The sequence below is a fragment of the Lathamus discolor genome, chromosome 1, assembly GCF_037157495.1.
Source record: "Lathamus discolor isolate bLatDis1 chromosome 1, bLatDis1.hap1, whole genome shotgun sequence".
In the NCBI taxonomy this organism is placed as follows: Eukaryota; Metazoa; Chordata; class Aves; order Psittaciformes; family Psittacidae; genus Lathamus; species Lathamus discolor.
Window position 1 is genome coordinate 108,976,377 of NC_088884.1, and position 23,745 is coordinate 109,000,121.

The window sequence follows — 23,745 nt, forward strand, 5'->3', positions numbered from 1 at the left end:
TTTAATAAAAGGCTAAGGGTTATTTCTTCATGCTGACTAAGTATTTGGCCTTTAAGAGTATATAATTAGGTAGAAGAGTAAATGCAGTTGTTAAAGAACTGTTTTTCTAATGAAAATAGTTTGAAATCATATAATTTTAGTTTCTTCCGAATAGATGTGATTAGTGTGTTGGAAATAGTTTTATAGTGGATATAAAGGGAACAGTTGAGAGACAGTGGCTGAGAATGTGTATTTTTATAGCGAACGGTTACATTTTTTCATTCTCTTTACTTAGATATTTCCATACAATGGAGCAGCTAAATGAGAACTGGATTAAAAGAAATATTTGCACTTAATAATATTTATATTTCAAAATAGGTTTTATTGTACAAATTGATAAGTAAATCACAATGACTATGAGAAAATCCTACCCTATATTATTACTTTGATAAAAATTTGAATATGGGATAGTGTTGTCTGTATCATATACAAATGTTTGAATGGATTTTTAGCTGCTGAAGCTGAAATCAATAAACTTTAGTTACTGTTGTTGACTGGAACAAGTAAATCTGCACATTTCTGTTTTCTTCATATTACCTCTGCCTCTACATATTCACCTAGTGTTTCTTTCAGCATTACTACTTTCATCGTATTTTGCCTTCTTCAGATCCACCCATGAGGTACCCTCAGTGTGGGGTTTTGCATGTTCTTGTGGAACACTTTCTTGATGGAGAACTGTGCCTCTGAGTATGTGCAATTACTTGCTGTTTTCTGAATAAACCCTAGAGAATTCCAGGCAAAATAAAACCCTAGGATTAGTAGAGTAGCTAGTGGGTCAGTTCACATTTTAAACATATTCGTCAGTAACTGATGATTGTGTTTTAAAGTCGGTACAGATACAGAATGGTCTTCCACACACCTAAATTTCACATTAGATTAGTGATAACAGTGTATCCTCGATTGAATGTACATTAGTGAACAATATGGTCTGTGTTCTGGATTACTTTGGAGAACGGTAAATACTTCTTGCTTGGTTGAGAAATTTTTAAAACTGGAAAGGGTTGTGTTTATTTTAGCACCTTAGTACTTCAGATTTGAAAGAACCAAACTTGGAACGCAGCCCAAATTGATTGTAATCTGTGTAATTATTTATATTACATGAAGTGATTCAAAGATGCTCATGTCTGATGAAGTTTTAAAGAAAACAAAATCAAATCGTGGGAGATAATTGGTTAAACACTTGGAGACAGTGTTGATTGAAACATTAAGCCCATCTTGGGAGTAATGTATTCCACCATTTCTGAGCAACTGTTTTTCTCACATCGTTTTATTCATTTGGTATAAATCAGTATCTGGTTAATTCAAGGCTGAGGAACTGATTGACAGTTGAAAAGATTGCATAATTAATTTTCCCTTTTTAATTTATGTGTAGGAGAGATGGAAGAGGAGACAACTTCTGAAGGTCTCGGTGACCAGAAACAACCAGTTGTTGTTATAGATTCCTTGTTTACTTCTTTAAAAGAGAAAATACTCTATGTACTTTTTTCTGAGCATTCAGTGTTCTTTACCTGATGATCCATCTGCTCATTTGTTTTATAGGTAACAGTGAGTAACTTTTCCTTATCAGTATAACAGAGATAGACTGGGGTCCCTTCCAGCTCTTGCAAGAAATGTGCTCCACGTGTGCTTCCATACTCCAGAGGACTCTCTTCATGTGGCATGTTTGTCATACCTGGCTTATTTTTATTTCTTTTTTGGGGGGTTATTTTGGGGATTTTTTTGCTTGTGTTGTTCCCCCACACACACCCTCCCCCCCACCCCGCAATACTTCTGCTCTCTGGGAATTTGCACCCTGCCTTGGAATGGTGTGGCCCTTCTCTCAGTGGTTGCATGGAATGATGAGGTCTGTGTCAGCGCTGTGCCATTTTCATTGTTGGGTAGGGAAATGCGTAGGCCAAAGAAGTCCCCATTCAAGCCTCAGTGGGTATAGCAGGACCCTGGCATGGCTAGCTCTAATTCTCACCCTTCTCCAGAAAGGGAAGAAAGAGGAAGGGTTCTTTGTGGAATCCCCTTTGCTATTCCTGACCTTTTCAGGAGCATCCATGCTATCTTTCTTCCGCAGGGTGACCATTGGTGTGGTGTAATCCATCACTATCATCAGCACAGCTTAGTTATAAACACCTTTTTCAGAGGATGGGGCACGCTAGCCACTGGCACTGTTTGCTGGTGCTGTGTACTTAAAGAAATATGTTCTGCTACCTTAAGGACTTTTTCTTCTCTTTATAGCCTCTGTGTCAGCAAGCAGAGAAATTCTAGCTGTTCGAGCTCTTGTCACGGATAAATACGCTTGGCACTTTACTGGATTCAATGTGTGTCCCGTTATCCTACCCATACCTTTGGGAAGATTCTTTGTGCTGCATGTGGGTGAAAGCACTGGACCACTAAAGTACAAAAGCTAATGTTACCAGGCTTTGCTCCCAGGCTAGGAAAAGCCCAGATAAAACATGGAGTCTTCTCCCCATGACCAGTAGCTCATCTGAGGGAGAGAGTTTTGGTAACAAAATCCCTGACAAAACCACTATATTAAGCTGGTTTGTAGGTCTGCTTTTACTGTGATTTTCGGTTCTAATTCTCACACAGGGGAAGCACTGAAGCAGAGAGCAACATTTTCCTTTGTAGAGGATAAAGCCCAGTTTCTCTTGACTTGCTTCACAGGATCACATGCCCTTAGTAAGTCCTCTTGGAAGGGTTTGCTGAGCCAAGAACCCAACTATGGGACATTTATTTGGGCATGCTACACTGGTGATGATTTAATTCCTAGCCAGTGCGACAAATCTGTTGGCCACCTGTTTTCTCCAGCAGCATCATCAACCTACGGTGAAGCAGATGGCGTGTTAACTTTGCCTTGTAGGTGAAACTCAAGGTTTTTTACTTCACTGTCATGTTCTTCATATCTCTAGCAGCAAAGGCTACAGAAGATAGATGTGGACCATTACATGGATTCTGAAGAACAAAGATGAGCAGTTGTTGGATTTTGAAGGGGGAAACGTGCCTCTTAGTTGGCAGGTGCCATTCTTTGCTTGATCTCTGGACAGTATTGGGCACAATCAACAGCCTTCTGTTGTAATATTTGGTTCCTATTGCTATGAAATGAAGCTTCCATTGCTGCTTCCACCTTTGTATTTTTATGACTGTAATACATATAGAAAAAAATCCCAAACCAAATGATTTCCATTGCCACAATGTATTGGCCTCATCTATTTCTACTTACTCCCATAACCCCAATCAGCACCTGAGTGTCATTGCCCCTTCTTTCTTTGGTTATACCCCTGGTCCTTTCCTCCTTTTGGCATTCAGCTAGCTCACTTCAGCAGTGCTTGGTCTTCTGTCCTGCTGGCCACACTAATTTTGGAGCTTGTCAGTGAGAGCCAGCCAGTGTGGTTTGGCATGTTGGTAGCTACTCACACACTCCGGCTCCCTTTGAAGGGAGAGGATTGCTGGACTCAGGGGAGCCCCAGCCATCAATTCTGGCTCAAGAGGAAAAGGCTCCACCGCAGTTATTCTCTGAAACCCAAACCAGAATGGAAATGGCAGGCAATCTGGGGCTTGAGGTGTCACGTTTCCTTTATCAGGAAAATTTTCATTGTTGACTTTTGGCAAGCACACTCTGGCTTGTTATCAAGGGGATCTTTGCATAAGCCTCTGAGTTTGCAAAACGCATATTTTTGGATCTCCACAGGAGTATTTCATGGGCAGTTTTTATGTTCTGTGTTGTCAGTGTAAGTCCTTCAGTATAATGCTGCTTGAGTTGTCAGCAGTAGCCAGAGCTCTTTGAAATACTTTGCCCATGCTGATTGCTTTATTCAGATATGTGTCTGGGGAGGGGAAGTGATGGATTAAAATCAGTGAGGCTCACTTCAGCTGTTCACCCATTCCCTTGGGCTTAGTATGGCCATAGTATGCCCAGTCTCTGGTGAATCAGCCTGAGTCCCTGGTGATATGAGTCCAGTTCCCGTCATTAACTGGATTAGTGCTTGAATCAGGACTGCACAAAGCCTCGTGTCTTCAGAATGGGTTTCCTGCCTTTGAACTCCTCTTGGCTCGGCTTGGCCTTGGGCTTGTGCTGTGGCAGGGGTTGGAGCCAGGCTGGCTCTCCCAGGCCACACAGCACCCACAGCCTGTGTCATCCTCTGTGCCAGCCTTGGCCTCTGGCAATTCCAGTTGTGGGTTCCTCCTTTTTATTTTCCCAGAGCTTGCTCGCTTGATAGACGAGTGTGATCTCAAGCAGAGTCACGCTCTGTAACATGGCAGCTCTCCCTGCATGCCTGTGAAAGCACAGCCAACTCGCCCCAACCGTTGGGAGTGGAAATCTTCGAGCTGGGGTGGGACATCATCTTTGAGCGTGTGGGGACTTGCTGGAAAAAAGTGTGGACGACAGTGTGGCAGAGGTCAGAGCCATCAAGAAAGCTCACCCAAATGGTTTGCTTCCTCAGAGCAGAGGAGTTGCTCCATCCCTGAATGCCAAGTGGCTTTAATTTTCATGTTTATCACATTAGGACTTTCCAGAGAGTCCCTCAGATGCTTTTTCTTGCGGTGAAACATGGAAGCATGTCTCTCAACTCGGAGATTATCCTGATAGATAACAGAATGTGTTGGAGCTTGCTACCCAATATGCAAAAGCAGATGTGCTTTTGTTGGTTGGAGATGGCTTTTTCCAGCTTGAACTGTGTTTGTAGCTATCTGCAGAGCAGATACTCAGTTTTGTTGGTGTTCCTTAGGCGCAATGGAGTTACTGAAGCACCCAGAAATGGTGCTGTGTTAGATAGAGCTCTGTTAAATCTCCTTTAGTCTCAAGGACCCAAAGGCTGATTTCCAGGTAATGATGGGCATGTGGTGCCCTGCTTCATGTTCCCCATGGTGTAGATGTCATGGGGGCCTTCAAAACTAGAAAGAAAGGTATTACAAGAGCTGTATTTGAGATGCTATGTTATACCTGTGCAGTCATCTGCCACTGTTTTGATTCCTCTCATTAATTTTATTTACTTTGTTTGTAGATTGAGGGGAAATAAGGGTTCCCAGGCAGGGTCAGGGGCACAAATACTGGTAAGGCAAACAAACCCTTCCTGCTTCCAGCTGCTTATGGCTCCAAATTCTAGAGTACCATCAGGTATGAGAAAGCCTGAAAGCTCCTGCTGCTGGTCAGTAACCTTATTTAAGTTGATACAATATAACTACAACAACATCCTATAGCTTTCTCATGTATTTTATTCTATTTCTGTTTCTGACCAAATGCAGTTTACAGCTATTTGGGTTCCAGTTCTGACAAGTTTTTATGTTAGAAAATTAGAATCACTCCCCGTTATTTTCTACTAAAAATGTATGTGTTTTAGAATAAGCACAGTCACTGAAACATGTAGCCTTCCCACCTGAATGGCAAAAAGCGGCCAGTAATATTTGATATCAAAGTCACATTAAGTTGCAAATTAACATTGTTTTAGTGGTTACTGGTAAATGAGAACCTGGGGATCTTTCGGAAAGTAGCTGATGCGGAAACGCAAACTGAAGGGGGTTTAAAATTAGTTATTGAAATTGGCATGTTGTATTACATTATTTAAACCAGAATATCAATTTTCCTAGCATGGGTTTGTCGAATCAAGCAGGGATCTCTCCGTTGTGGATTTACCAGAATAAATTTCAATTTTAAAGAAATTAGGATATCTGATGGACGTTGTAATATATAATATTTATAATTTCTACACATATTTGATTTGATGGGAACCAAACTGGTGCTGCCATTGCCAAAAGCTGATCCTCATAATTTATTTTGTGGTCGTATAAATTTTCCTTTGCCTGCTTCTTTAGTGGTATCCCAAATTGTAACTTTTTAATGGTCAACCTATCTTGGCTTGAATTTTCCCATGCCTGAGGTCCACAATGCTGATTTAGCAGAACAAAAACTTTGAAGATATTTCCTTTTCTCTGTGCTGTTTATTATACCCTTTTCTTTGCGTGTAGACCGAGCTCTGAAGCTTAGGTCAACAAGAAACCACCGCTGTGGTCAGGCTGGCTCGTGGGAAGCGGCACTCAAATGATTCCAGTTTGTTGTTCTCCTGGGTCCGAGATGATTCCCACTGGTCGGGCCGGCAACTTCTGGCTTTTGAAATCCGTGTAGATCCCTCCCAAATAACGTGTCCTTTCAGCAGCCTTTTTACCTGCATCTTCACGCTGATGGTGATTACTCTAGGCCTTAGTGAATGGTCCTTTAAGGAGAGCTAGGGTGCGTTTAGCGCTTACTGGGGCAGCTTGGGTTTGAGCTTTTCCAAGGCAGACATCAACAACTTGTCAGCTATAAAGAGAACATGAAATAATATTTTGTGTTCTTTTTTTTTTTCTTTATAAAGTAAAATTGAGTGCTCCAAGAAAGTTTCTGTGTTTATTCACTTCCTCAAAATCTTGGAATCCAGACCTATAAATACAGGCTGACTTCATGTTTACAACTATGATAGACCTCACTTGAATTGATTGACACTGCTTGTGAACAAAAGAAAAAGTATTAAGATATGTTTAGATCTGCAGGAAAAGATTATTATTCTTCTTGTTAAAATACGTTACTTTTATACATAAGGGAAAACCAGTGTTCACTTTTCTAGTTAAAAGGCTTTTCTACAAAGCCTGTTTACCAGCTAGTACAGAAATAAAAGCCTTTGCAACCAGTCTGAAGAGATGCAGCTTTTCATGAAGTTAGCTATATTGTAAGCTTAATAGTAGGTGGGTATTTACCTTAAATGAAGAGTCAGCATTTCTTGCAAAGAATCATGGCCTCATAATTCTTGTTTTTATTGGGGATTTTTAATGTCATTTCTGCATTGCAGATTTTTTAGCTGGAGTTTTGTCTTCTTTTTAGAAGATGATGTAGGCTTACTGATCCGTGTGAGTTTTCTTAAGAAATGTAAACCACTTTTCGTATTTACTACATTATCCCTGAGTATAATCTGCAGCTGAATTTAACCAATTTAGAAAACTGTTGCATCCTTGTTAAGAAATATCTTTTATTCAAACTTGAAAAAATAGACGAGGTAAGAATTCTGTTTTTAAGTCTGTGTTTGCAAATCTAAATCAAGTATTTGTTTTGTCTCAAATGTTCAGGATGCAGAAAATTTACCGATTTAAGTTCATGTTGGAATTCTGATTCCATGGCTTTCAGTGACTCAGAATGGAGTAAAACCTCACAGTTAAATTTAAAGCATCTTTTATTAAAAAACAGTAATGTGCCCAAATAAATTGGTGTCTGTCAGATTTCTAAACTAGTGACAATTTTGATTTACATTCCTTTTTGCTGAATAAAATGGCTTAATTGCATTTTATAGTATTAAATTGCGTTATATAGTATTAAAGCAAATATTTTATACAAAGCTAAGCCGGGTGCTTTCAGGCAAACATTATTTTTGCCTTGACATACATGCAAAAATGTTTCCCACTTAAAGGAAAGTGGTTGAAGGAATTTGGATTGGGTAATTTAGGTCGAACTGTTGAAAGTGAAGTTGCTTGCTTAGGCATTGATCCAGTCAAAACTCGTGCACATCTTTAACTTTCTGCAGTCTGCGTAGCCTGTGAGACCTCTACTGACATGGATAAAGTAACAAGCATGCAACATCTTTCCTGAATTGGATGTACATACCCTACCATCACATGCACTTGAGTTATGCATGCTTGCAAACAGGACCTGGGGCTCCTCAGAGATTACCTGGTCGCACCAAATTGCCCAGCCAGCGATCAAAAATGAGATTTCCTTCCTCGTTTATGCCTATGCTTGAGGGGGGTTGGAAAAAAAAGGAACGTTTTGTTGCTTTTATTGTGAGCTTCATTGGATTGGTTTGTCTCACTAGTGCAGTCGTGACGCAGTGTTGTGTTTTATCAGTGCCCACCCCCAGCAGAATTCTTTGCTTAAGAGGAGGCAGATTTTCACCTACTGAATAAGGCTCTGGACTCACACTGATGCTTCTCAGTGTTGTCTTGTGTGCTCTCCTGTGCCGGAGTGAATTTTATCCCTGGACTGCCTGGTGTAAGTTATACCCTCTTTCCACCCTCTGGAAGTTTGCATGTTCAGTGTGAGTGTGCTGAATGATAGGATGTCTATTTTAGACTTCAGCCTGTATTTACAATCGGGAGGGCAAGTCGCTGGAAGAACTTAGCTCCTTTTCCTTTTGAAACAACTTTTAAATACTGGGTGAGTTTTAAAGATTTCTCTGAATGGCTTTGTTTTATAAAGCATGTTTTCCATAACCATGAACACTTGTTTTCTTTGAATGGATCTTAAAAATCTGTAGTGGTGAATCATAAAAAACCCTTGCTTGTTAAAAAGACTTTGTTCAGTCATCGAAGGATCAAATTGTCTTCTAGTTAGAGAAAATTATATTTATCAGCAAATACAGAAGGACCTGTTGATACTTTACCTATCTTACTTGTTTGTAGAACTGCTGTTTAAACAGGACTGCTCTCTGGTTTCAGTGAATGTTTTCAGCAACAGACTCTTATGCTAAATATTTTATGCGCATTTTTGACCTTTCAGTGGTGAGAACAGAGGTTGATAGGGACTAAGAAAAGGAAGCATCCTCTGGAAGTTTTGGGAGCTGGCGGTGACAGTCCATCTCTGCAATGTTAAGCTGGATTGGAGTCCTTGGAAAGCTACCAACTTCAGACTTGTTTCCATATCAAGTAGTGGCATGAAGTATGCTTAAACACAGTGTTAAAATAGGAACTGATTGATACAAAACCTGCTTCTGCAGATGTGGTAATTGATTTTTTTAAAGTAAGTTGAGGGTGCTTTTTGTGTACTGGAGCACTAAACTCGCATCGTGCTTGGCCTTGCGACAAGTCTTGTGCATGTAATTTAGAGCCATATAGGCATGTTCTTAGTCTTGAACCACTCAAATTAATACCACCTTTCATATGAGTATAGTATTACTATTTTAAAGTAGATAATTTGTGAGCCTTGTGGCCCAAGCATGAATTGGAAATGATAAAGGTTATTGATGTGAACGGTATTAGTAGCTTTGGTTATAAATCAGGCTTGGTTTCTATGCACCAATAGACTGGAATGCCAGATCTGGCATGAGTTTATATACACAGGTAGGAAGCCTGACAGATCAGTATTATATAAAGAACAACATCCAGAAATTAGAAAGAGATGGAATAACCTGCTAGAAGCTGCTGTCTGGTAAGCATTTTAGACAGGCTTTTCAGCCACTGGTAACTGGAAGCGAACCTGCCTGTCATTACAAATTAAATGCTGCTGTCTATCATGTAACGTCTGCTGTTTTCAACACTGCAGGGGAAAAGAAATTGTCCTCCCTTGTCTGTCGTGTCATAATGCAGAGTGGGGGAGTTGTAAGAGTTACCTTGAGAAATGCTACACTAGCTGCTGTCTTTCGGTTTTTGCTCATACTTGGGCAACAGCCAAACAGTTAAAATCAGGACTTGTGGAATCTCTGTCCTGTCCAGAGTAGGAGAAAGTTTTCAACTGCAGCATGGGGCAACTTCTGAGAGCAGAACTGCATATAGCATGATTCACGTATGGCATGAGCTGCATATGGGATCATTTATATACCTTTCCATGTTCCACGAGTGCAGTAGGTTCGTCCGTTATTTTCTGCAAAAAGAAGTTTAAAGGACATTTATGGGGTCTGCTTGTTTCCTTTCTGTCGAGCAGTTGGGTTGCTGGTAGGTAGCACTCTGCTTCCCTAGACCCTGAACTTCATCCGAGCTGTTACATTTGTCTCTGTTAGCTGGTTCTGCATTCTCTTTAGCAGCAATTTGTTTGGCAAAAAAAAAAAAGTAACAACTTTTTCAAATTTCATGTTATTTTTCAGCTAGGCTTAGAACTCTATTGTGAATAGTTTCCAGAAGAGCTGTCTTAGTGAATGTCCGTATATAAACATGTCCTAAAACGATCTCGTGGTTACCAGGAGACCCTGATATTTTCCTGAGGATTCACTTGTCTTACTGCATGAATCAAGGTGCTTCCTTACCTAGGTTTTGTTTTCATTTCTCCCTTAGGGAAGCAATAGCACTTTGTGTTGACAGAGTTATAACAAGTTGTTAAGCTAGCAACAAAATAAAATCCAAGGGGGGTGTCTGGATCATCTGCCAGCAGGGCAGAGGGACGTGCTTAGCATTTCCAAAAATCAGATTTTTCTCACTGAAGTGCAAGTTCTGTAAGTGTCTAAGTCCACTTAAGCAGTTAGAAGCTTCAACTCAGACCTCCCAAGTATAATACACTAATTATCTATCATAAGAGAACTGTATTAGTTAAAAATCTTGCCTTGACATAGAATTAGCTTCTTACAACTTGAAATTTCATCTCTCTGCATCTCCCTTTGCTCTAACCAGAGAAGAATGCTTCAGCTTTAGGTCCTGCTGAAGCTCCCTGGTGCTAACACAGTTCCTCTGCCCTGCTAATGCCCAAGGGTGAGTTTGTAGCACGGCCACTGCAGTCCAGGCTGGGCTGGTCCGGGAAGAGTTATCCAAAGCCTAAATAGGAAAATCAGCTTTTCCACCCAGAGTCCGCTGCACTAGCATAGCACACCCGACTGTGGAGGCCTTGGAGAGGCGGTATGGATCCCGCAGGTAAATGGAGGATTTCCTAGTATCTGCCAGGTCAAGCTGAATTGCATTTGGCATGCATAGAGGCATGCTGATGAAATATAAATGGGCGCCGGAGAGAAACAGGCTAGTGACTTCCAGCTGTCATGCAGAAAGCAGATCTGCTATTCCCTACTATACAGTGGCTTTTTCCAGTTTCTTTTTCGTCCCAGTAACACGAAATACCACAGGCTCTTGGGTTAGATTAGGTGATGAGGGGCATAGCTCTGCATGTCTGAGCATGCCAGATATATTTTGGGCTCTAGAAAGAAGCATGCTACAAGATTTAGTCTGTATTTAGTCACTGGCCTACTTTGCAGGATATTTTGCATTTCTGAAAACTTTCTCACCAGAGATGTGCCCCCTTTTTTTCTTTCCTTTCTCCTTTCTGTCTTGAAACAGTGAGCACCTCTTACAGTTATTTAAGGTTGGATGTAGTAACACCTGGCCATTCAAATGGTGCCTGCATGTTAACTTTTAAACGTGTGTTTACTCCCTTTCCTCTTTTCCTTTTGGTTTACATCTAATTAAAGACAAGGCTTGCTTGGCCGCCAGTATGCTCTGTCACTTGTGCAAATGTGGTAGAGGTCACGTTGAGCCTCCCAAGTTTTGGAGGAAGCTCTATTTTGAACTGTCACCTTGCATAAAATGACAGGAGGGGTGACTTCTTACTTAAGACATCCTTTTCTCCCAAGGTCATATATCCCATTTCATGGGGAGGGAGATTATGTGGCTGCCTTTCCGAGCCCTTTGCCAAGAGCCCCATCAACAGACTTCGGGAGACTTCATGAGGAGTTTGAGGAGCACACGTACACACACTTGAGGTCTTAATTTCTTTGGGACCATCTGGAGTTCTCCTCCCCCTCCCAGGGAAGCTAATAAAGGCAACCTTGTGACTTAGTGGTTTATTTTGGAAGCTGCAGGAACTCGCTGTGGCCAGAGGAGCCAGATTTGGCAAACGTTGTCCCATGAACTCTGTTGTGGTGGGGGAATGTCACAATCCCCCTGCTCTTCCTTAACCCAGATAATTGGGTCACCACAGTAAATTGGTAGGTTGGTTGATAAGTGGAGAAAAGACAGATCTCCACTGGGAATAAGGCTGTGCTTTCATCGTGCGGGTCTGAAGGAAACGGGTCTCATATAATCACAGTGTCTGTGGATGCATGCATAGATCTCAGTCAGCTTTGCCCATTTTCAGGAGAGGAAATGGGGGCACCACAGCTAACTTAGCAAAGGTACTGTGTAAATCCATGCAGGATGAAGAATTTAATCATTAATCTCCAGGATCAAGAAAGGACCATGGTCCAGCACTTCATGTCCTAGCAAAAATCTCATATATATGACAGAAGTTTTTACTGAATGAATTTAACAGTGTTTTGCATTCCTTTACAGACAAACAAGTGCTAACTTTAATTGTTTCTTCCAGATATTGTTAGACTTCTCTGTCTCTGTCAAGTCCTTTTTCACTCAATGGGCTGAGTGCTCATGAATTACAAAAAGGCAACAAGTCTTCAAACGTCAGAAAATGCATTGGTGCTTCGTTTTCTCGTGTTATCTCATAGTATAAAAATCCTTATGCAAATGTTTTTTAGTCGTTAAGACCTTCCAAGATGTTATTTTAGAGTGTAAGGCATTCAAGGATTGATGTCTGCTTCATGTCTGGAAAAGACTGGAGCAACAGTTGTTCAGCCAGTTTGGAGCCTGGAGAAAGAGATAGGGACCTCTTTTCTGCTGAATATGTATATTTAGAGAAAGCATCAATCCTTGACATCAACTTAAGGGTTTTCTTGGAAACACTGATGTGTAGATATGTTATTTTCCTGTTGGTTGTTCTTAATGATTCAGCATCTTGTGAATATGTGAATATTGCCATCATGTCAGAGGTTTCAGAGACCCTTCCTCCTTGCTACCACAGGACCTACATTGCGTTGAGGTCATCGAAAGAAATTAAGCATGTTCTCTTGAAACTGTGTTGGTGTGGGTATATTGGATGAGACTGAAGTTACTGTGGAAAAACTTAGAGCAGAAGATGGGCTCAGGGCTTTTTGTCTGATATTCCCTGATCTCTTGAAATGCCTCTTAATACGTGTGGAGTTGGCTGATGGATGCTTGCTGCTAAATGTTCGTTTAACCCCTTGCCACCTCCGGAATGCCACTTTTCTGTAGCCAACCATCATGGATGGGAAAGATGGTTGCATGGGACATCTCCATGGCAGCTGCTAGCAGAAGAGAAGCAGGCCTCAGAACAGGCAGATGGTTTGAGCAAATTTCCTTCCAGCTTTTGACCATCTTGATATCAGTGTGGGCCCTATACTCTCTGCTTTGCAGTCTTTTGGATGATAGCGGGTTTATTTTTGAAGTCCCTTTCTGTCCATTTTTTTTTGGTATGAAAGAGCTCAGTCCTTTTTCAGATTAGACTAATTAATAGCTAAATGTAGTTCAAAAGGCAATCATAAAACTGAAACTATTAAAAGAAATACTATGTCTATAACAGTGGGTTGAATATAATAACTATCAGCAATTTCTCTTTCCTATAGTTAGTTACCAGAGAGCTCAACTTTTTAGTTAAACTTCTCTAAATCTGTAGGAATGTATGGGAATATTGTGATTACTGTGCTGTCCCAGTGACTGAGAAGCTGTAAGAAAATTGTATTCTTACTGCATGGGATGTGATAACAGCAATAGATGAACATTAATGCCCTTCAGAGTATTTTCAGTAGCGTTCCCTAGACAGACATATAGATTAAGTCATTGTTCAAAGGAGGGCATACCTGGCTGCAATTGATGAAATGTTGAGAGCTCTGCTGAGGATGGTGAAGCTAGGGGATAGACATCAACTGGGAATCAGGCTGTATAGTATGGTCTATATGTTCTACATATCTTATACTCACTGGGTGCAAAGAGCCAAGAAGAATCCTCCTTCTAGGGAGAGGGCTTATCACACTGTTAGGTAAACTCAACACAAACAAAATGCCCAACCTTTCTAAATCCTTTTAAATTGCTCAAAAGATTTTCTAGCTCAGTGATACTGCAAGAAACATATTGCTTTGGAGGTGACCTAATTTTAACCTCTTCTGAGTTGCTTTATGATTAGAACAGTCACATGCTGAGGTAGGACCCCATTAGGGGGTTTAATTCATCTGTTTACTTCTGAAAACACACTCTTACAGGCTCTGCTGAGAATTCCCCTTTCTTTCTTTCTTTCTTTTCTTTCTTTCTTTTTTAATTTTCTTTTATTTTCTTTTTTCTTTTTTTATTTTTTTTCTGTTGCAGGACAGAACATCGCAGTTGTACCAGTTTGGGAGCAAAATATGGAATGTGTTTCACTGCTGACCGACGGCAGCCAAATGAACAGTATTTATAGTAGTTTGAAAATCAGCAGTTAGCAGTTTCTTCACATTCTAACACTACCCAGCACTTTCCAGAGAGAACTCATTGTTTACGAGAAATCTGCTTTCCAAATCCGTGTCGGTGCCCTCCAGCCTTGACTATTAACTATTTGCAAAGGGGAAGCTAATCTACAGTTTGGGGAAAAATGGCGATGGATGAGTACCTGTGGATGGTCATTGTGGGGTTTATCATTGCTTTTATTTTAGCCTTTTCCGTCGGTGCAAACGATGTTGCCAATTCGTTTGGAACGGCTGTGGGCTCTGGTGTCGTTACTTTACGCCAGGCTTGCATTTTGGCTTCGGTTTTTGAAACCACTGGTTCAGTATTACTGGGAGCAAAAGTAGGAGAAACAATTCGGAAAGGTATCATAGATGTTAACCTGTACAACAACACCGTCCCACGGCTGATGGCAGGAGAAGTGAGTGCAATGGTTGGTAAGTAATGCTTTCCAATTACAAGTAATGTTCACTGTGTATTTGTTATCCTGTTTGTTTGTTGTGAATATTGTTAAGTCGTCCCGTCCTCTGGACTTGCACGTCTGGTTTGTGTGTGTGCAAGGGCCTGTATTCCTTTTGTAGTCTCCTGTGTTTTTTTAAATGCTCCTAATAATTTAGATTTTTCAATGGTTCAGCAATTTAACAAATAGAAGAAAAAAACATTTAACATAATGGGTCATATATATGTATTCCTAGGGTGCTGGAGAAGAGAATTTGGAGATTTTCATGATAGTAAATGGAAAATGTGTAAGCATAGCTTTTGTGACCGTATAGAAGATCCTACACAAACAGCAGTTTGCAGTGAGTAAGGGCAAGCAGGAATTGTCTAAATGGTTCTTTTTAAAATTCATAAAGTCCAAACAAATTTCCTTAAACTGATTGTCCAGCTGACTGATTGCAGTTAATCATACGCTTCCCGCTTGCCCTATGCAAAGCTAAAGGATCAGTAAAGATAGATGGTCACACATTTAAGGTCTTTTTAGTTTTTCTGACTCAAACCAACAGCAGTTCAGCATACCTTAAAGTCTGCTCCGAGGTACTTTTGTTTGCAGTTAAATTAATCTCCGTTTAGAACAAATAGGGTATTCTGAGGTAAGTAACATTAAGCCACAGTATTTACTCTTTGTTTATATGCAAGAGGCTTTGTGAGCTTTTGGAGAGCTCCCTCAAGGATCAATAGCAAACCTGCTTTTAAAGGGCAGGAGACAGCAGGAAGGAAACCCTTTCACTGTAGGAGAGGCAGCCCAGGCAAGGGGCCAGCCTGCCCATCCCAGCACTAGTTCTTCAGCCTGGCAGATCCGTGGCATCCCACGACAGGGCAATGCTATTTATGTGAGTATCGCAGCTTCCTCTATTTGAAAACTCAAAGGTTTTCTTCCTTAAACATCCTTAAATCTAACTTAAATATTATTTCACCTACCTCCTCTCACCTCCCACGGTTTTCAGGCAGGACTTGCACTGAGATTGGTGAATCTGTGCAGAGGTCTACTGCATGTGGTTAATTTCCCATTTCTTTAGGGAAGTGGAGAAGTTTTGCTTTTTTATTATTTTGATGGATCAAGATGGACATTGAGGGTCAGCTTCTGGACTTGTCTGAGGTGGCTTTGTGTGCCTGAGCGTAAGGAGGTGGTTCCTTTGGGCTTTGCTGCTCCTGAGTCTCCTGGAGGTTGGCCACCTTTCCTTTGGTCCAAGAGGAAAAGGGGACAGTTAGCAAGAAATCACTGCTGGGACCACAGCCGCTTCCCCAAATGGTCCCTCTGTGAGACTGCCAACTTAAACCACATCAAATGCTCTTGGGCACCCCCTACCAGTTCTTTCCCAATGTGTTGCAAGGTCAGCTGCAGATATCTGGTCTTTACCTTGAGTTCTAGGGTGGTTTCTTAGTACCACTCCACTTCATTTAGCTCTCTGCTTCCTGAGGTAGCTCCATCATTTCCCATGGACATGTACCCGGGAACAGCTTACACCGTCTGAAATGTAAGTGATCTGCACCTTCTGACCTTCACATTCTTGGTGTTGACGGTCCCTACTTAAGGAAGGGTCCTTTTCTTTTTCTGTATCTATTTCTGGCATCCTGATCCCGACCAGTCAAAGTCTGAAGTTTCAGATGCCCCCTGCAGAGGCAACTGGCCAGAAGCTCAAAGAAAACAACTTATTTGCATGCATATTTACATAAGCCTGTGTGAACTTCATGACCAGTTGCATTCCCTTCCTCCAGTAAGGGCATTAAGAAGAAATTCCACATTTGAAATCTCAGAATTAATCACAAGTTATAAACTGCAGATTTCATCTTTTCTCCCCTCAATCCAGCTTTTTTCTGGATGGATGATGCTGTTTTTCCTGTATTTTCTCTGGGTCTTCCTGGATGTTTTCTTTTCATCTTTCTGTTTTCGCTCTGTATTTCCCCCCTCACCCCACCACCCTGCCCTATTCTCTCATGCCTTACGAGCATGTTTTTGCAAATGGATTTAGCTTCTGAATTTCAATGAGGCTTAAATGAGTCAACGGTCTGGGAGAGACCAAAAGTCGCTGTATGCTCTTTCCAGATGTTAGTGGAAGATCCTTTGATGCTTGCAGCAAACAGCAGATGGTGATTTTCAGGGCAACCTTTTCTCCTAAGAGAAAAGGAAGCAGGGAGCGATGGGATTAAAATGTTAAAATATAACATTTCTGAATAACTCACAGTGTATTAAAACGTTGTTTGTTAGGCAGTTGGGAAGCTAGGGACTGTCACTCTTAGGAGTGAATTGTAGTACTTCCTTCACATTAACTAATTGTCAGGTTGTTGTCAGGAAGTGCCCAAGTGTTGTTCTCCTGGTGCTGGTGGGAGCTGAAGTCAGCAGCTGGTGCAGCCGAGGAGGTGCCACCAACAGAGAGGAGATTGTAGCTGGGATTAGCAAAGCACCATCCCAGTCCTGCAGGTGGTGTGGTACTCAAATGGGGCTCTTAGCTGTCACTCAGCACCATATCCTTAAGAGTGGATGCAGTGCCTTCAGCATCAGCGCAGTGTGACATGCACCCTGAGCCGAAAGCTGGCGTTGGCAACTCTTGATCAGGGCAGTCCGCAGCCAACCCTCTTTCTTTAGGGATAGCAATTGGGAGGAAAGGATGTGTGGCATGGCATCAGCAAGCATGAAGAGTCTGAATTTGAGACTCTGTTACAGGTCTAGTGACCCCTTCCTAGGTTAGTTTTGCAAAGATAAAAATTGGGAATGTACATTTCATGTTACAGAGGAGTTAAAACTTTGGTGTAGGTAGTTAAGGCATTACAGTCCCCAGAGGAAAGTCCCACTCCGACTTGATCTTGATTTATTTCCATTCCTTATTGTGCTTCCCTTAACTTCTTTAGACCACACATTGTCCCTCTCAGACTATCCATCAGTCCTCCATCACTGTCCCTGTTGCTTTCCTGTTTGTTTTCAAGGTGAAGTTGATTAAATAAGAGATGGGGTTATTGTCCCTCTATTCTCCTCTCCCCAAAACCAACAACCCAGCCCTCGCTACACATTTGCAGTGCAGCTGCTTGGTTGTGTTTTCCTTATTTTTCAGGCTGTTTTGTAATTACGTATCTGTGACTGGCCGATCTGTTTATTTGACTCTTCACAGATGTTACCATCTGTTTTCTCTGTTACCTCACTTCCACTTGCTGGTCTCTAAGTTCATGTCAAAGGTTTAAAAGTGTATTTATTTTTATTTTAGTACAGGGGAAAGGAAGCCAAAAAATTAAAGAGCAGGTGTCCTTGTTTGATCTAGAATCTCCAATAGCAGTAGCAGGACCACTTGTTTTGGGATAGTACTTCAGGAAAGATCAGTTTTACAAACTGGCTGACTTCCAGACGTGGCCATGCGTGATGCCAGCAAATTACCATTTGCAGATGGCTCCATTTCAAGACCTTCAAACCATTCTCTCCTGTTGGAGCTGAGGATGGAGGCTGAGATTTTTGAGTAACAGCGTATGTTCAGTGACCTTGCTTTACCACCTGTGTCCGCTGCAGATCTGTTTAGATAGGTGGCACGAGCCAGAAAACACAGGATCTCTCATGGCAGTTTGACTGTTGCTGTTGGGGTCTCTTTACACAGGTAGATGTGGTCTTAAGGCCATGAAGTCTTAAGATGAAGACGAGGTCTTTTTAAGAATTCTCTGACAATAGGCGAGATCCACAGAGAGCTTGTGTCACTGCCAAAATGGTTTTGGTGTCCTGAGGTTAGTGCCACTGCAAGAGGAGCAGGGAACCTAAGTCCTTGCAATGTGGAAATGAATCAGAGCATGGAGCTATGTGCTCAAGGGTTTGGTGGCTAGCTGTGGTCTCATCTAACTACCAAAAGTTGGGACTGAAAACAAATGCAAGGCATCCCCTCTGGTGCTTGGAGTCTTTTTCTTTTTTCCCCTGCACTCTTGGCAAACATCCTTCCTTGGGACGACTGTTGGGACACCAGACATCGCATTTACTGCACAGCCTGCTAGCCATCATCCCTTAGTTAGTTAGGGGATCTTATTGCCTTATGCCAAGGGTATCTTTGGTTATGCCATGACTGAGATAAGCCTTTTCTGCAGTTCTGAGTTTCTTCAGTGCCACGGTGAGCTGCAAATGAAGGCGGTGCGAGTCCTTATTCCCTCCTCAGTTCACTTTTCCTAAAAAGGGCTTTGGACGGCCATGTGCCACTGAAAAGAGGCATAAGAACTCCTTGACCCCAAATCTGAGCCTTTCTCTGGTAGCATCTGAGTTCAGGAGCATGCGTAATTCATTAGTGAAATGGTGGATGCCTCCTCACTTGGAGGCTTCCAGGTCCAGCCAAGAATGAGTTTTTTAAGCTTGATGCAGACTAAGAGTGGTTTGTGTATTTAATCTGACAGGCTGCCAATACTGAAAGCCTTCAAAAACAAAAAAAGCAGGACTGTTGTGCAGTGCAAAAAGCTATTAGTAATAAAAAGTCATAAGAAAGATGCAGCATTCAAAGCTGCTATTAAACTGTCTTAGTATCTACTTTTAGAAACGGAACAGGAACAAAACTCTCTTTAGGAGATCTCTGTTGTGCATGTGGAGTGTAGGCAGTGCTCGTAAAAGAATGTGGGTATGTGGCAAAGAATCTTCTGTATGAGGTTACTGTTGCTGTTGTTGTTTGTACCATATGCTTGGGGTTTTTTCCTAGGTTCTGCTGTTTGGCAGCTGATTGCATCGTTCTTGAAACTCCCAATATCGGGGACCCATTGCATCGTAGGTGCTACGATTGGATTTTCTCTGGTGGCAATTGGCACGCAGGGAGTCCAGTGGATGCAGCTTGTCAAGATTGGTAAGTCCTGTGTCCTTTTATGTGTGAGGCTATGTGAAATAGTGTGCACTGCCTGCAAAAAACATTCCCTGAAATCTGCTTTGTGCTGATAGCACTCCCTCCCTAAATGATTTTCCACCCCAGTCCTGTCATTCAGAGGATGCGCTGGTGCTGTGTTCATAAAGGGCTGCTGTGTGTCTCCAGTGGAGAAGGGGGTAAAACAAGCTGCACTGCCCCAGTGTAAGCTGAGGACACATTGTTCCTCAGAGCCATGCTTCAAGGTGACATTCCTCCTCTTCTAATTCTTTCTGTGGCAGTTCATACCACCCCGTTCTTGCTCTCGACAATGCTAGCCATCATGTGAATGCCCACAGTCATGTTTCAACACCCACCAGCTTCAGGGAGGCGAAAGCTGGGCATACACAACATGTTTAACTCGCAGCCTCCCATTGGCAGGATCGGCACAGCCAAGCAGGGATGCGAAGGAGTTTTCATTATTGTTTTGGAAGCCTCGTAACCCAAGTCACGGCCTGAACCCTGTGTTAAACACAGGGTTTGATGCTGAAGACATCGAAATACAACTGAGTTTTAGAGAAGTTGGAGCAATGCTGGTTTTTTTTAATTCTGTTGAAAGTAGAAGGGAGTTTGCAATGACAGCAGAATCAATGTTAACCACGCTGCAAACAGTAAATCAGTCTGGACGAGATTTCCAGAGCTCTGCCCTAATCCAGTTTTATTGAAATCAGTGGGAGTTTTACCACCTACTTCAGTTAAATCAGTCCTGGACACTTGCAAATCTGGCCTGCAGAAAATGTGCGTGTGTTATTCATTACAGTTGATGCTGCCATGGCATTTTGGAAATGGAGGCTTTTACCCTGCAAGCAGCATGGCATCCTAATAGATGCAGTTGCTTTCCACTTGCTTGCAACATTTGTGATCATGGTGATTAGGAAATTACAGGGCTTTTTTGGTCCCCTTTGCATCAAACTAAAAGAAACTTTCCCGATGGGTTTGATTGCTAAACTTGCAAAATTATCAGGAAATGCTTTGGCCAATGCTTCTAATAGTGCCTAGTATTACTTTGATTTTCATGAGTGTCACTGGACACTGAGTTGTGCCAGTTGTAAGTGAACATACAAAACATTTGTTCCAGTTGTACAAGAACTGTTTTAAATTTATGGCTCATCAACTGCTTACTGAACTACTTTGCAAGAATGCTGTTTATTTCGTGTTTCATCCTTTCTCTTCTTCTACACAGTTGCCTCTTGGTTTATTTCCCCGCTGTTATCTGGCTTGATGTCTGGAGTCCTCTTCGTGCTGATTAGATTCTTCATTTTAAACAAGGTAAAGAAATCTCACTGTTATAATGGGTGCTCGGTACGAAGGCTGTGTTCTAGATTCCCATTTGAGTGCTGGCATTTCCAGCGTTGGAAGTTTGCAGCTTGGTTTTTTTTTATAGCCATTGGAACTGTACTGCTCTTAGCAGTTCTGAAAGCTCTGCATAAGTAATGCGGCAAGTATTTAAGGCTTAGAAGGTGCTATGTAATAATTAATACTGTGTATTCTGTTTGATTAAAGGACGGTACATTGAGATTGCATCTGTATTAGTATAAACTTGTTGGCGTTGACTCAGCCTCATGATGATCATTCTGACTATTATTTAAACAGAACAACCATCCTTTGGGGATAGCCAAATCAGTATTTCCTAGTTGTGGAATATAAAGCTTTGGTTTTCTAGCACATCAGACAGTAGAAGGCGGGCATCTGCATATTTCCTAGATTCTCAAGAACCCTGAATCGATGGGTTTTAGTGACCTAAAAGTCAAAAGTGGCAGCTTTGAAATAGCATCAGTCCATATATCTTTAGTGTAGAAGAGGATTTGCCTGCCACCCAGCATGAACTGGAAACCAGAACATTTATCTGCTCTTTCCATTTCTCTTGTACCATTCAACTTGCTAAAATGGGGGAGTGCAGTGCATGACAGTGACCTAAAATAAGGGACAGTGTATTAGCATTTATACAGGGAACTTAAATAGATGAGGGATTAATTCTTTTGCTATAAATAGCACCACCTGTAGCCTCAGATTTTACATTCTTTATTTTTGATGTAAATAAATGTCAGTGATAAAAGCAGATGATAAATTTGATCAGGCTCAGCTCTGAATTTAAAATTCCTCAAGTTGAATACAGGATGAGGAGAAGTTCCTTTATTGCATTCAAAACCTAATAACTTGAAAAATTAGTCATCAAAATCACAAGAGCTCTTGTATAAAAGCAACATATTTAAGCATTCAAGAGGCAGAAAGTGTTCAAGCTAAGGAAATTGTCTTCTGACTGCAATCTGTGCCTTTCACAAAGTAGTAAGATCTGTAGAGCCTCTGGCATTAGCTGTTAGTGACTTGTGTTGTGTGCGTGCATAAAATAAGAGCAGCCTTTTAGCTGGTGAGCCTATGGCCTGGTGTAGGGGTTCATGCCCTTCTTGGGGTGTCTGTGAATAGCAGTTGGCCCTGTGGATACAGCCAGTGCTGCATAATGCTTCAGGACCAAGGCATAGTGCAGGGTGGCTGCAGCCATCTCTTGGCTCCCTTTACTAGCTCGTGGCAGCAAGAAACAAAACCACATTCGCCAGCCCTTAGCTTTGCCAGGCTCTTTGCAAAAACACAGAGCAACTCAAAAGGCCAAAGCAGTCTCCTCACAAAGGCTTTTTAACATGGCTCGCACAGTGCATTTCCGCTGCGCCGTCAGCTGAGCCTTTCCTTGTGAGCACCGAGGGCACGAGACTGCAGCGGGCAGTAGGCACAGCAGTGTACTAAACAGTGGATGCTCACTTTATGTATGCTGCCTGTTCAGTACAGCCAGACAATTAACATTTTGGAGATCTCCGTTAGCTGGTGGAAGGTGTCAGATTGTCTCAGTTGAAACCAAGAGGTTAGGAATAAGTTCTTGTGATGGGCTTGTTGCACTGAGGCTTGTAGCCAAGCCCAAAAATGTCAAATCCCTGTCCTGCTGGGCACCCTTCAGTCATGTCAAATGAAAGGGACTCCTCATCTTGGAGACAAGATAGGTAAGAAAACACTCCCAGAAAGAAACCTGGTCCCAGATCACCCAGCCAGGTCTGCAGCTGACCTGATAGTACAACCTGTCTTCCTGGTCCCCATTAGCAGTGTCAAGCCAGAAGACTAGTGCTTGCCAGGACCAGGACCAGCAATATGGATTTGGGTGTAACTAGACAGGTCACCATCCTTTCCTCACCATCCACCCAAGAGCTCCACCTAACTGACACTGACTCAAAAGCACGTGTTTTCCTCATGGTGATTCATGCTGACATTAATCTGGTGGAAAATCCTGCTAATATTTCCTCTTTTTTTTCCCTCTCTCCACAATTTCTGTGTAGGAAGACCCTGTGCCCAATGGTCTCCGCGCACTTCCGGTGTTTTATGCTGCTACCATAGCTATTAATGTGTTTTCCATCATGTACACGGGTGCACCAGGTGAGTGAGCCGTCCATGGGAGGGAGGCTTCCCACAGTGTCTAATGATGCTCTGCCAGTGTGCTGTCAGGTAGCTGTTGACGTTATATGGTTATTTCCTATGTTAGGAGTTAACAGAGGCAAAAGTAAATCGTACACCTCCCCACATGCTTCATTTGTGCATGTGTTTTTGTGACTCCCTCCTGATCGCTCCGGTTAGTGAGGGAGAGCAGAGCTACAAAAGAAAATCCTCTTTAGAGGAATGGGAAATACTGAGCTGCCAGCTTCAGCTTCGTGAATCTGAGCATGCTGAAATCAGCAGAGTCACTCTTCTGGCAGATCTACCACGGAGCTGATTAATTAAATGTACTTCTTTATATCCCTTAAACAATAAGAAGCCACAAGCCTGTTTCTGCACTAAACGCACCCTTTTTCTTGGGTGCTGTGTTTTCATTGCCACTCAGTAGAAAGAAATGATATGTGTCATTTTCAGGACTTATTTTGTATATTTGTGCATTTTGTGTGCATTTATATGTTTGTGTTTATTTATAGTTGTGTTTACTTCTGTTTGTGTTCATGTTTGAACTTAGGTTTATGTGTTTATATTTACACATTTATGTTTATATATTTGTATTTATATGTTTAATGTTACTTAAGCAGTTTACATTTAAACATGCATTTGCAGCAAAAGAGCTCAGAAAAAAGATGTTCAATGATCTCGACTACTTTATTGTAGACTCTGGTCATTAAATGTTATCTTTAGATTGGATTATTGTGGAAGAGAGACACCTGAACATGTCCCTGAATTAAAGACAGCAGCCTTGGAAAGTGACCTTTTCTGAATAGAAATGTTTTCTCTAAAACTTGACACACAAGATGCACTCAATAAATGCAGTCAGTAGACTCTTACTTCCCAGTGTTACTGAAATGAATAACAAGCTTGAGAAGTTCCCAATTTGAGAGTAACATAACTATTCCCTTTTCTTAAGCCTAATTGG

The 23,745-nt window shown here is 41.7% G+C and overlaps 1 protein-coding gene across 3 annotated transcripts in view; it reads left to right on the forward strand.

The window, feature by feature from the left end:
* SLC20A2 (solute carrier family 20 member 2) overlaps positions 1–23,745 on the forward strand; it is a 58,486-nt gene that overhangs the window by 12,122 nt on the left and 22,619 nt on the right. The window contains exons 1-5 of one of the 3 annotated variants that reach the window (XM_065690160.1): positions 7,966–8,041; positions 13,894–14,444; positions 19,158–19,298; positions 20,536–20,621; positions 22,673–22,769. In XM_065690160.1, coding sequence (XP_065546232.1) covers positions 14,156–14,444; positions 19,158–19,298; positions 20,536–20,621; positions 22,673–22,769 — 613 coding nt within the window. In that variant the 5' untranslated portion in view covers positions 7,966–8,041; positions 13,894–14,155. Of the gene's footprint in view, positions 1–7,965; positions 8,042–8,189; positions 8,207–13,893; positions 14,445–19,157; positions 19,299–20,535; positions 20,622–22,672; positions 22,770–23,745 lie in introns of those variants that run through there. The other 2 variants (XM_065690169.1, XM_065690152.1) reach the window with 2 other exon arrangements.